Source organism: Miniopterus schreibersii, assembly GCF_964146895.1.
Source record: "Miniopterus schreibersii genome assembly, chromosome: 5".
NCBI lineage: Eukaryota > Metazoa > Chordata > Mammalia > Chiroptera > Miniopteridae > Miniopterus > Miniopterus schreibersii.
The window spans coordinates 36,062,080-36,074,977 of record NC_138106.1 but is presented as its reverse complement, the minus strand read 5'-3'; the positions used below and the strand labels follow the sequence as shown (position 1 = coordinate 36,074,977).

The window sequence follows — 12,898 nt, the reverse complement described above, 5'->3', positions numbered from 1 at the left end:
CCACGCCAAGGTTGCGGGTTCGATCAGGTCAGGGCACATACGAGAATAAAACAATAAATGCAAAAATAAGTTGAACAACAAATGGCTGTCTCTCTTCCTCTCTTTCTCCTCTCTCCTTTCATCTCTCTAAAAAGTCTATTAAAAAATAAACTGAGTGCTATGCTAAAAGAATTGCAACATTCTAACTAGGAAATTAATATGAGTGCTATGTCTTTCACAAAGTTCAGCCACTCTCAGGGAGAGTAAAAAATCAATCATGGAAAATTCAGAACGATGGAAGAAGTAATCCCAAAACTGCTGCCCAGGAGCCAAAAAATTTGGGACTCCGGAAGGGACCATATTAGAGCCAAATCCATGTACCAGGAGTCTGGTAGATAGCCTGGCTTTTAATCCAAATTCTGCTACTTACTACCTGGCAATGTACCTACTACCTACCTACTTAATACCAGTTGTAAAATGGTAAGATTTGAAACCAGGCAGTCTGGATCAAGTCTACGCTTTTAACCACTGTGCTTTCCCTCACAATGATAACATCCACTTTATTGGATTGTGAAGATTGAAGGAGTTAATTCCTGTGAAAGTGCTTAAAACGCTTCCTAGGTACCTAGCAAAGGTTCTCGTTCTCTCTCCCCCCTCTCCCTCAACCTCAGAAGAAAAGTTTCTCAGCACCAATAATGAAATGGCCACTTAATATATATGACCTATGTGACCTCAGTCCTCACAACTGACTACAGAATAGATTGCATTATCATTCTCATTGTCTATGAGAACTGAAGCTCCAAAGATAGAAGAGCAAAATAGATACACAGAAGAGGAACTACAGTGAGAATGAAAATGCAGATCTAGAGTATTCTGTGACTTAAGTGCCATGACTTAATCACGTATGGCTCCCTTCTCTACTCTTCTCATTTCTCTTTGTCCCTGAGCTGACTAAGAAATAAAAATCAGCCCTGGCCAGGTGGCTCAGTTGGTTGGAGCGGCATCCTGTACACCAAAAGGTTGTGGGTTTGATTCCCAGTCAGGGCACATGTGGGAGGCAACCATTCAATGTTTCTATCTCACATTGGTCTCTCTCTCTCGCCCCATCCTCTCTCTAAAATAAAAAACCAACCAAAAAACGTATCCTTGGGTGAGAATTTAAAAAAACAAACAAATAGCCCTGGCCGGTGTGGCTTGGTTGAGCATCATCCTATGTACTGAGAGGCCGCTGGTTTTATTCCGTCAAGGGCACATGCTCAGGTTGCAGGCTTGATCCGCAGTAGGGGGCATGCCAGAGGCAGCCAATCAATGTTTCATTCTCTCACCAAAGTTTCTTTCTCTTTTCCTCTCAAATCAATAAAAACATATTTTTTAAAAAATCAATTACTACCTACATGCCAATCCATTCCTACCTCAGAAACCACTCTTGAACTCCAGTCAGAAGAAAGTTCTACCTAAAAGATATCTTCACCTAATCATCCCACAAGCATCTCAAATTATGTATGCCAAGATAGAAATTTGTCATCTTTCCCCACTCAATAGCATCCTCCACCTCAACCCCAAACATGTTGTTGCTCATGTATTCTATTAACAATGAAAACTGCCCAACCAGAAAATCTTGGATTCATCCTCCATTCCTTCCCATCCACATACATCTAATCAGACACCAGGTCCTATTGCTGTTTGGATCAAAATCCAGTCCTGTTGATTTTACCTTTAAAAAAATCTTTTCTCTGCCCTTCCTCATCTCCCCATTTCTACTGCCCCAGTTCAGGCATTTATTACCCTTGCCTGGTCTCTGAGCTTCCATGTTGAGCTTTCCCACCCAGATAGCGAGCTGATCATGTCACTTTCCTGCTCTTATTCAATGATTGAAATACTGTATTTCTTAGCACAATAAAGCTCTTCTAAACCCTATCTGAGAAGGCTTAGAACTGTACCTCCTACCACACTTTCCCTGGCCCTATACACTTAACCAAACTAGCCATGGTTTCTGAAAACAAATAGCTTTTCCACCTCTCTGCTCTTGCTACTCTCTTAGCTATATCCTACCCTCTTTTCCTCTGGACATACTCATTTTCCAAGTTTGCTTCCTCAAAATCCCTCACCCGGTACCCAGGCACTTAGGCCCTATTTCAACACCAGGGTAACTTGTTCACACCCAAGTACAGTATTGATCACAATATATCACAATTATTCTTTTCCATTACATAAGTTTTTCTTTGCATCCCCACAAACTAGAATAATGTCTAATGCAGAATAAGGCTCCATTGATATTTCTTGCTGAATGAACAATTGAATGTAAAAGATTAAGAGCCACCATGAAACTTTCTTACTCTAAAGCACTGATTTGGGAGGGTATTATCCTTTTACTTTTCAGTTTACAAATCACTTTCTAACTTATTTTAACATCACCACCACTGGACATCAGGTAAGGCAATTACTATATCCCCTTTATATAGATAATGGAGGCTCATCAGACATGCTGATTTGCTCAAGACTACATAGGCCCCATTAAAGGGTTTGACAGGTCTGCTGTCTCCTAAGTTCAGTACTTTAACCTTTTACACAGGTTTTATTCAGGCTGCCAAGTGAAAGCAGAGAAAGCAATGGAGACGCTCAATCCAAAATTGTTGCTTCTCCAGCTAGCCAAGAGCTTGGAATACAATGGGGTCTACAAGTCTCCAAGGCTACAAAGATAGATTAATATAGTAAACTTAAGAGCATGGGTTGTGGAGTCAGATGGATTTAGATTCCAATCCTGGCTCCACCACTTACTATGTGATTTTGAGTAAGTGGCTGAACCTCTACAAACTTTACATTCCTCACCAAAATACAGGGATAATACCTACCTCTCAAAGTTGTTGTGAGATCTCAGAAGTATGTGGAATTATTCTTTCAACATTTATAGAAGACCTATTAAGTGCCAGTCACTGTTCCAAGGTTAAACCCATAGTAAATATGGATAAAACACTAGCAATTACTGCCAGGGCCACATGTTCTCTACTGCATCCACAGGGACCCAGGCTCCAACAGTCAGTGTAGCTATACTCATACCAGCCCCACCAAGAAGCAGCACTGCAGATCAAGAGTGATTACATTTATCCTGGCCGATGTGGCTCAGTTGGTTGAGCGTCATCCCATGCACCCAAGGGTAGCTGTTTCAATTTCTGGTCAGGGTATATGCCCAAGTTGTGGGCTCCATCCCCACTAGGGGGTGTGCAGGAGGCAGCCAATTGATGTTTCACTCTCTCCCTTTCTCTCTCTCTCAAGTCAATAGAAACATTTTTTTTTTTTTAAAAAAAAAAAAGGTGATTACATTCCAGAAAGGAGGCCACTTCTCTTTCCCATTACTATACCAAAAGGAAGGTCAGGGTCAAGTTTTCTTACACTGTTTGTGAAAGGACAGCCCAATAGATGTTAACATGATCAAATCTCTCAAACAGCAGCCTCCCTAGAGTCACAGAAGCTAAAGAAGTCCCTTTCATTCAGAAGCACAGAAGTTGAATTATAAAAGTGGGGCTAATTCTGCTGCCTATTAGAGCAGGGACCCTTAGTTTAGTCCACAGTCAGGAAATGATGGGCTTGAGGAGGGTGTGCATTGACAGGGTTGGGGTAGGAGGTGTATGGGTCCACAAGCCCCTGGCAAAGTTATTTGTAAGAGTTTGTGTAAAAATTTGTGTATATGCATCTCCTAGAAAGAAGGTCCATTATTTATCATCATCTCAAGGGTTCATGCCCTTAAAGATGAACCACTGTCTTAAGATGATTAGGAAAGAGAGAAGGAAAAGCGGTTTAGTTCTTTTCATTCAGGGCAACCTCCCTACTGGCCTAGGCTCAGAGTTGCTACAAACAATGCCTGCTCACATCTACTCCCCAACCCAGTCTGGCCTCTGGCCACCATACCCCAGAAAACAGACCAAGAGGGACCTCAGGGATAAAGGTCTTTATTCAACAAAGTTATTTCACTCAGTAACAAAAGAACAGGAGGTAACAACTCCGCCAAAAGTCTGGAGCAGTGTCCACCCCTGGCAGCAGGAAGCATGGCCACTGATATATCAGCTGCAGCTCAGAGCCTTTGGTGGCCACTTAGAGGTCATAGTTGGGGTTCTTCCGAAGGATAACAAAACCTTCCAGAATGGGAGTGACAGGAAGAAACTCCTCAGTGGCCAATTCTGCCCGCTCCCCGTGAGCCAACAACACTGGGGTTGTGTGTGTTTGGAACCCTGTGATGGCCTTAGGTTTGCCAGCCTGGCCCACCACATCCACTGCCTGTAGGGTGAGAAAATTGAGATGAAGGGACTCTGGATGGAAATGCAGCAGCAACCCAGAACCCATACCAGTTTCAGAGAAGCGGGTATACGTGCATTCTCCAAGTTCTAGAATACAGTCTGAGCCCTCCCCTGTTTACTCCCTCACCTGGCCCACACGGACAGACACTGGCAATGGCCGCAGCTCCTCATCAAATGTAACCAGCATTCGGGGCTGCATGGCAGCCACCAGCCCGTACAATACATAGTGAGATTTGCCTAGGATGACTGAGGGAAGAACACATAACAAATGTAGTTAGAGCCTTTAGGACAGGCCTGATCTAAACCTTGGGACCCCACTCCAGCCCTGACTCTTTAACCCCTCAGTCATATAGCTGACCCCACACTCCTCTCCTCATATAACCTACTATAAACCAGAGATACCCCCACCTTACTCTACCCACAGCCCTCAAACTCGATAACCACTTTCTCCCAGTCACTCAGGAGTAGAAATTGCGCTCCAGTCTCAAAAGAAAATCTCTTTGGGCCAGATGAAAAGTGTGGGAGATAAAAGTTTCATGAGATCCATCGAAGGCCCTAAAAACCTCCAGAGTGGTACAGAGCTAACTCAAAGTCTGACTCCTAAATGATCAAGGTGGCCCTAGCAGGAGTGGAGACAGGGCACCATGTGCCACCATAGAAGATTCCTGACAGAAACTCACTGTTGCGGACATCCAGGAAAGAGACAAGCACAGTGAGTAGCCCAGCCACAGCCACTTGACTCATAAGCTGCCGGTCACTGTGGTAGGGGCAGAGGGTGAGTGTGCCCTTCCCCAAATGTGTCAGGCCCTGAAAAATACAGGAAGAAGTGGAGGTGGAGAGTCACATCTTAAAAGACATCACCTAAGCTGGCACACACATCCACCAGTGTGTTTCTACTAGAAATCCAACTCACATCCTCCCTCTAGATTGAGCTCAAGGTCTCCTTCAAGTCACTACAGGTCTCCCTTTCATCCCCACAGATAGGTCCCTTGGCACACTCTAAGGAAAAGAGTTCTATTCTTTACCTGTGCCAAGCGCACCATGAAGAGGTTGTTGGGGTCCTTGGCATGATACTGGGCTAACTGGCGCAGCATCGCAGCCAGGCGGGCATTATTGGTACCTGGAAATGTTAAGCATCACAGAGGATTGAAAAAAAGGGCCTCAAACCTTCCTCCAAGCTCATGATCTTTTTCTGAGGTATACTCACCACTGCCCACCATGCCCATGGCAAAGATGGAATTATAGGAAACTTCTGGGTCAGCATCATGAGAGAATTTGCTTAGGGTATCCAGGATGTTGAGTCGCGGATTTGAAACAGAAATTAAGGCCAGTGCTAAAGGCACAGCCCGTCGGAGCGTGGGCTCCCCGTATCTCAGCTGGTAATAAAAGAAGCAAAGGCATCACAGAAAACAGTAAAAATAAGCTTTAATCAAATTTTATGGAAAGGGCACAGAAAAAAAAAATTTCTCAACTATGAAAACACATCAGGAAAGTCTCCTCTGGGGAACCCCAAGCATCAAAATCAGTATATCAAAATCATCTCCGTGAGATACTCACCAGGTGGCCAAAGGTTCGTAGTGCCATCTCCGCACCAATCTCCTCCCCCATAGCAATAAGAGCAATCCCCAGCACAGCCACTCCCTGCAATGAAGAGGCAGCAGAACCCAGTAAGCTCAGGGAACAAAAAACTCACCCTTCACCGGAGGCCCGTCTAAAAAGAAAAAGCTATACCGTGGGGCACACCCTTACCCCTCCTCATGTATGGAACCCAGTCTTGTGCTATTTCAATACACAGCAATACCCAGAGGGGTTCAAAACCAAACCCAAACCAGCTCCCCCTGCTCCCCTGCAGACCTCTCTTCCCTCAGAGCCTCCCTGAGAGTTCCCAGCTACCCACAGAACCTGATGTGCCCCCATGTCAGCGGGGGCTTCCTTCTTGTCCTTGTCCTTTTTTTCCTTCTTGTCCTTGTCTTCCTCCTTTTCCTTGGAGTCAAAGTGTTCACTACAAATGTGGAGCAATTGCTGCACCTTCAATACATTCCCAGAGCCTGCAGCAGGATGGTAAGAGAAAGGGAAAAAAAGAGAAGGTACCAAGGAAAAGCTTACTCCAGGAATAGGAGAAACTAAACAATCTAATCAGATCAGAACGACTGAGCAAGGAGAAACAATCTGAAAAAAGGTCCAGGAGAGAAAAGAGTCAATGGGAAGCACAAAGACACAGACCTGCATAGGCACACACATCCACCAGTGTGTTGGCAAAACTGCGGAATGGCTCTGACACAACCTCCAGTGCAGCCAGGATTGCCTCGATGGCCTCTCCCTTACCTACAGGACAGATTCAAGGGGTCAGAAGACACTTGCTTCCATACAGCACAGCCTGACACATAAACTGTCCCTACTGTATCCACTTACTGTCAGCCTTTTGCCTACAAACAGAGAGACATTCTCTCACCCAGGTGATTGAGGCCCAGTCCAAGAGGAAGCCAACGGGCATAAGTGTCCTTAAGCTCAGTCTCTGACTTCTCCATGATGGTCTGAAGGATAGTGGAAGTGACATCCCCATTGCAGGATCCCACTGCTATCATTCCACAGGCTAGAGCTGTCACACCTGCCACCTAGAAACAGGAAAATCAGTATTACACAAAGTAAGTTATTAAAATAGTTGTTTACCTATCTTGACTCCAGATAGCCAATTCCTACAGCCTGCTGTACCTGCACTAGGTAAAAATCCCTTTCTGATAGTAGGTCAAAATAATAATAGTAGCAACAATTCACTGAATACTATGTCAGCTACTATGTCAACTGTTTTGCATACTATTAACATTTAATCACAACCCCATGAAACAGGTCCTACTGTTATTCCACATTTATTGGTGAAAAAATGAAGACTAAATAAGTTTCTCATTTATTGGTGAAAAGAGGTTAAGTTATGTGTCCAAGATCACATTGTTCATAAGCAGAAGTGGCAGGATTTGAACTGAGGTCTTTTTGACTAACACTGATGCCATACTCATCCATCACTAAAACGACTGCACAAGAAAGAAAATTTACTGTTGACCAATAACTAAAACAGTGAGTGAGAATCGTCCACCCCAAACTGGGTTAAGTTACTCGCCACTCTAGTACTTCCTCATGGATCCCAAGGTCTGGAACTCAACACCAAAATGTTAACATGTTAGCAACAACACCACTGGGACTTAAGAATCCCAGTTCCAAAGGATTTCATTGAAAGTGATATATTTCTCCCTCTTCCACCTCCAGCTCCCTTTCTTTTTTCACTATTTATCACAGAGAGTACCTTCGCACCTCCCCTACATGACCAACAGCCTCTACTTACCTCCATACTGGACTTGGAATCTCCCATCACAGGCAGCAGCAGTGTTAGAACATCTTCACGATTGGAGCCAGCATAGGCCAAGCCTAGCCTGCAAAAAACAGGGAGATGCAGTCCCCGACACACACCCAAGGAAGGAACAAAAGAGAGACTCATCATTTATTCATCATTTCAACAGTCACCAAGAGCCAAATACTCAACAGGCATGGTAGTAGTTCTAGGCAATACAAAAGTGAAAAGGGCCAATTCCTGTTTTCATGGAGATTTCAGGCTGAGCGCTACCAGAAAGAGAAGCAATAAGCCTTACCCAAAGATAGAACCAAGTCTCATAGTGTTGCTGTTGTGGAGGACATAGTCTGAGAGCAGTGCCAGGGCGGGGTCACACTCATTTCGGACCCCCGAGTTCACAATGCCACAGGCCAGGAGGGCTCCTGACTGCAAAAATGCAAAGAGATCCTTCATTCAGGCTACTCTACCTTCCTCCTGTGTTGCAACACAAAGATGCAACACAGGCCTCATAGCAGCACCTGCCTTAACTGGAGTTAAAAACCAGGTAAACCTTACCAATGAAAGGGAGGTCCTGTGAGCCCTAGAACAGGGAAGGAGGATACCCCCATTAGTGAGCTGTACCCAGACCAACCTTGATGTAATCCTCAGAGGAGTACAGGTACTTGTCAATCTGGGTGAGGCCACCATCCACATCCCACAGGAGAATCATGCCAAGGGACGCAGCTGCACTCAACATTCCTATAACAAGAAAAAAATCTGTCTTAAAATGGTCCTACACTGAGAAAATTGTTATAAAGAGCTCTCCCGGGAACTGTACTGGGGATTGCTTGTCAGGTAACATATATAACTAGGAGGACAACAAGAGTGACCAAAGCAACACAAAGATAAAGTAGAAACAGAATGGTACCATGGTCTTTGTTCTTATAAAGCCATTTGTTGCCATCATCAGTCAGCAGCTTATCCTGACCAAAGGCTGCATTCACAAAGCCATTCACAAAAGAGGAGGCCAGATTCATGCGGGCAGAGTCCACTTGAGAGCCACTGCCCCCAAATCCTGCACAGGAGGGAGAGGAAAGGAAGGTTGGTTTAGAGTAGGGCAAGAAAGAAACATGGTGACTGGTATCTGGTTCAGAGCTGGCCTCTTAGGGTCCTCTATCTTTGCTCCCAACAGTGTCGTGGAGGAAAGGTATGTGGGAATTCTGAGCTCTGTAGGGCAAATGTGTTTGTTGCGCGAACCTATCATTCCCAATACAAGGGGCATAATTAATAATCTTCCAATCCCCGCACGTGCAAATGGCTACTCACTGTTGTTCTCTAGGTGAGTTTTATAGATGTCATCAGGCACCTTCGGCTCCATGATATCCAGCTGAAGAGAATTCAGAGGGTCACAACTGCTCCCCCCGTCCTCCCCTAGTTGTCCCTTCTGCTATCCCACTGAATGGAAATTCTAACCAAGGAGAGTCTAGTCAGTTATAGTCAGGTAGAATCACAACCAAGAAAGCTTTGATAGAAAAGGGCAAAGTCTCACCTCCCGAGCTAATGCCAAGAAGTTGCTATTGAGCTGCACATTGGACATGATCTCTGTTAGGTCCTCATACTCCTCCACATCTTCACTCAGCTCCAGAAACACCCCATGCCGGCCCAGCATGAATGCCATCTGCTTTTGCACTACCCTGTGGGAAAGAGCCATCACATCTGCTCAGTCCCTATCCACTAAGGGCACAGAAAAGCCCCTAAAGCTCTAAGCAGAAACTACAAGCTCCCACCCATGAGCTTATCTCTTCCTTTGCCGACTTCTTTCCTACATACACATCCTTGCAGGAGGTGAAGATGTCTTCTACCAGTTCCATGTCATTGAGCATCAATGCCAATCTCAGAGCTTCGGGGAAGCGACTGAATTTTCGGAACACACCCAAGGCACAACGCAGTAGGGCAGAATTCTCAGGCTCGGGAACATAATTCACACAACTACAGAGGTAAAAAATAATAAAGGAATCAGAAGTTCCAGACATACATTTATCCCATTTACTTCACTTACCCAAAATAAATACTAAGTACTACATATGTGTGATCCAGGTACTATGCCAGATGCTGGGACTACTGAGGAGACACGATGCTTCTGTCCTCAGGAAGCATACAGACATCAATAAATTAACTAACTTGATGCTACCCTTGATGCAAATACTCTGAGAAAATAGAGGAGGCACACTTAAGAGAAAAGTGCTGGGATGGCAGGCCTGCCACCATTCCCTACCATACTCGCTCACCTGGTGAGATAGAGGCAGACCTTTGCATATGCATTCTCATCAATGTCCTTCTCCAGCATATCCACCTGCTCAATTTCCATGAGCAAGTCACAAGCCTCATGCTCTGCATTGTGGGCCATGTTGTAGGGGACAATCTCCTTCACCAAGGTCAGCAGTGGCTCCCGCTGTGTCTTCTCCGCATCGTCCAGCTCCTGCCACTCCTTAGCCACTTCTCCTGCTAGATGCCTACGGATAGGCCCAGACCATTAGGGGAGCCCAGTCTCACAGGAAGCACCTCCTTGTCAGTCAAGGAATTCAGTGTCTGAGAAACTCAGTACACCGGTACTCCAAGACAGTACTCTAAGACCAAACTCAGAATTATGCCTCAGAAATTCCTTCAGATTCCCCTAAAAAAAGGTCTTACCTGACATACTCATGACCCCATGATGCCAATTCCTCCTGGGAGCCCACTAGTCGATACTTGAGACACTCACGCTCCCCACTCATGGTCATCGCCAAAACAGAGATGATATCAGCAGCAAAACGCTTTAAAGAAAACCAGTCTTTTAAGTTAAATCCAAGGTAAGGGAAGTATCACACTATCAAGATCACTGTCACTATCCCCAAAATTAAGTATTAACTATACACCAGCATCTATACTAGAAATTTACACATGGCATCTAAGCTAAGCCTCATGATAGCTCCAAAATTAGTGTTGCTATCTCCTTTTATTTTTTAATCCTCACCAAGGATATGTTTTTATTGATATTTAGAGAAAGAGAGAGAGGAATATCAATGTGAGAAAAACATCGATCAGTTGCCTCCCGTATGCACCCTGACCAGGGATCAAACCTGCAACCTTTTGGTACATGGGATGACGCTCCAACTGAGCCACCCGGCCAGGGCACTACCTCCCTTTTAAACCAACATGACTGATGGGTGGTAATAAGGGGAGAGTGCAGAAAGATGGACTCTCAATTTTATTCTAATCACAATAATAAACTATTAAAAGGTTTTAAGCTGAAAAAACTCACAATCTAGAAAGACCACTATGACTGCTGTATGAAAGACAAACTGTTTGTAGGAAGTCAAAAACAAAAGGATGAAGGCCAGTTAGGAGGCTACGGCAGTAATTCAGGTGAGAACTAAAGATTTCCTAGTTTAGGGTTGTTACAACAGGCAAAGAAGTGATTGAGCTGGGGGTACATTTTATTTTATTTTATTTTTAAAATATATCTTTATTGATTTCAGAGAGAGTAAGGGACAGAAAGAGAGAAAAAGAGAAACATCAATGATGAGAGAGTTGTCATTGATTGGCTGCCTCCTGCACAGCCCCTACTGGGGATAGAGCCGGCAACCAGGGCATGTGCCCTGACCAGGAATTGAACCAAGATCTCCTGGATCCTAGGTCGATGTTCAACCACTGAGCCATGCCCACGCGGGCTGGGGGTATATTTTAAAGATAAAACAAATAAATGTACATGGGATATCAGAGAGAAAAAAAATCAAGATTAAACATAAGTTAAAAATAGATCATGAAAATAAAATCCCAGCGTCCAACATAAATGACAGAAACAGTATCTTCTAAGAAGGCAATCCTCCCCTATCAGCTCTTATGTGAGTATTTTGACTGTGATGAGCTCTGTTCGACTAGCTCAGGTCTCAGGTCTATCAGGTTTCCTGCAACTCCCCATGAGTGCCATGGGTCCTCATGAAAAGGAATTCCTAAACTAGTCCTCCACCAGCTTCAGAAACAGTTTTACCTTATTCTCCCCAGGGGCCATGTTCTCATATATTTCCTTCAGCTTGCCATAGTGTGGGCGCAGAAATTTGAGAGGCTTGGGCACTGAAGTCATGGAAGTTGTAGAAGAACGAATCTGCCTTCGCAGTTCCTCCAGGGCAGGTCGGTACAGGGATGTGTCCTTCTCCTGATCAGGAGATGCAAGGGTCAGACAAAAAAAGAATCATATCCCTGAAGTCATAATACATAGGTTTTTAACAACGTCCCTAGGAAACTCACTGTCTTATTCATCTGATTGATTTCCCAACTACCTGCACACTGCCTGACACAAAAACAAATGACCTCAGTTAAGAGTTCAAGAACTGCTTCTCCCAGAGAGAAAGCTACAACATGCTTCAAATATCCTTTGTTACTTCCCCCCCTCACAACTTCATCGTAACACTGATCCTACAGTCCATATTTCCCTATACCTCACAACTGTTGTTGCCTCAAAATGGAACAAAGCAAAACGGGAAAGCTCCAAATAGGACCCACTTGGGTTAACATAATGACTCACCCCCAGTCGTTCCACGAGCATCTCCAGTTCATCCTGAAGCTGTTTGTCCTCCTCAGACTGGAGGGTTGGAGGAAGCAGCTCATCAAGAGAAGGAAGCCCACACACACCCTCCTCCCACTCACCCTGGGGCAGGTGGACAGTAAGCGTGTCCCTTTAGGAGAGACCAGGTGGACGAGGAAAGAGAGCGGGAATGGGAAGCCCTACTGGGAAGGCAGCCTGGCCTCTGGGCCAATCTCTGCTTGAATGCCGTTCTAAAGCATGGGGTGACAATGATCAGCCCCGGCCCACCTCAGGAGGCGGTGGTGAGGGCTGGCGGGGGCGGCGATGGTGACCGCGTGGAATGGTGGATGCGGGACAGAGAAGCGGGGTGCCGGGAGCACGGAGGGTCACCCCATCAGCCCTCTCCCGGGTGCGGCGGGGCCGTTGGGAGTCTGACCCGAGGCCTACGGAGCCGCAGTGACTCAGCCCGGCGCCAGGTCCCGGGGCCACCCCTCACCAGCTCCTGCTCTTTGTCCTTGTCCCCAGCATCCCGCCGCTCCTTGCCGCCCGGCTTCTCCTCCGTGCCTCCGGGGGCCGACGAAGGGGGCTGCTGGGACTGCACCGATGACTTGTCGCGGCCGCCCTCCTCCATCTCCGCCGCCACTGCCGGCCAGCTGCGCGCGCACCGCTCACACCGCCCCGTTTCCCAGGGAGCTTCGCGCGTCACCCACAGCGCTGCTGCTTCTCCAAAGCAGGTCCGCG

General features: G+C 45.8%; 1 protein-coding gene across 1 annotated transcript; it reads right to left on the bottom strand.

Annotated features, from left to right (window-relative positions):
- Positions 1 to 3,910: 3,910 nt before the first annotated feature.
- PSMD2 (proteasome 26S subunit ubiquitin receptor, non-ATPase 2) lies at positions 3,911 to 12,898 on the bottom strand. The gene is made up of 21 exons (XM_081137702.1): positions 12,654 to 12,898; positions 12,158 to 12,214; positions 11,624 to 11,788; positions 10,285 to 10,406; positions 9,882 to 10,106; positions 9,424 to 9,582; positions 9,143 to 9,287; positions 8,920 to 8,980; positions 8,522 to 8,668; positions 8,246 to 8,352; positions 7,913 to 8,040; positions 7,609 to 7,696; positions 6,724 to 6,886; positions 6,495 to 6,596; positions 6,174 to 6,319; positions 5,829 to 5,912; positions 5,479 to 5,647; positions 5,297 to 5,391; positions 4,952 to 5,078; positions 4,399 to 4,517; positions 3,911 to 4,251 (listed from the first exon to the last, which is right to left on the bottom strand). Exons 1-21 carry the CDS (start codon positions 12,786 to 12,788, stop codon positions 4,069 to 4,071), a joined length of 2,727 nt encoding a protein of 908 aa, XP_080993828.1. The 5' UTR covers positions 12,789 to 12,898; the 3' UTR covers positions 3,911 to 4,068.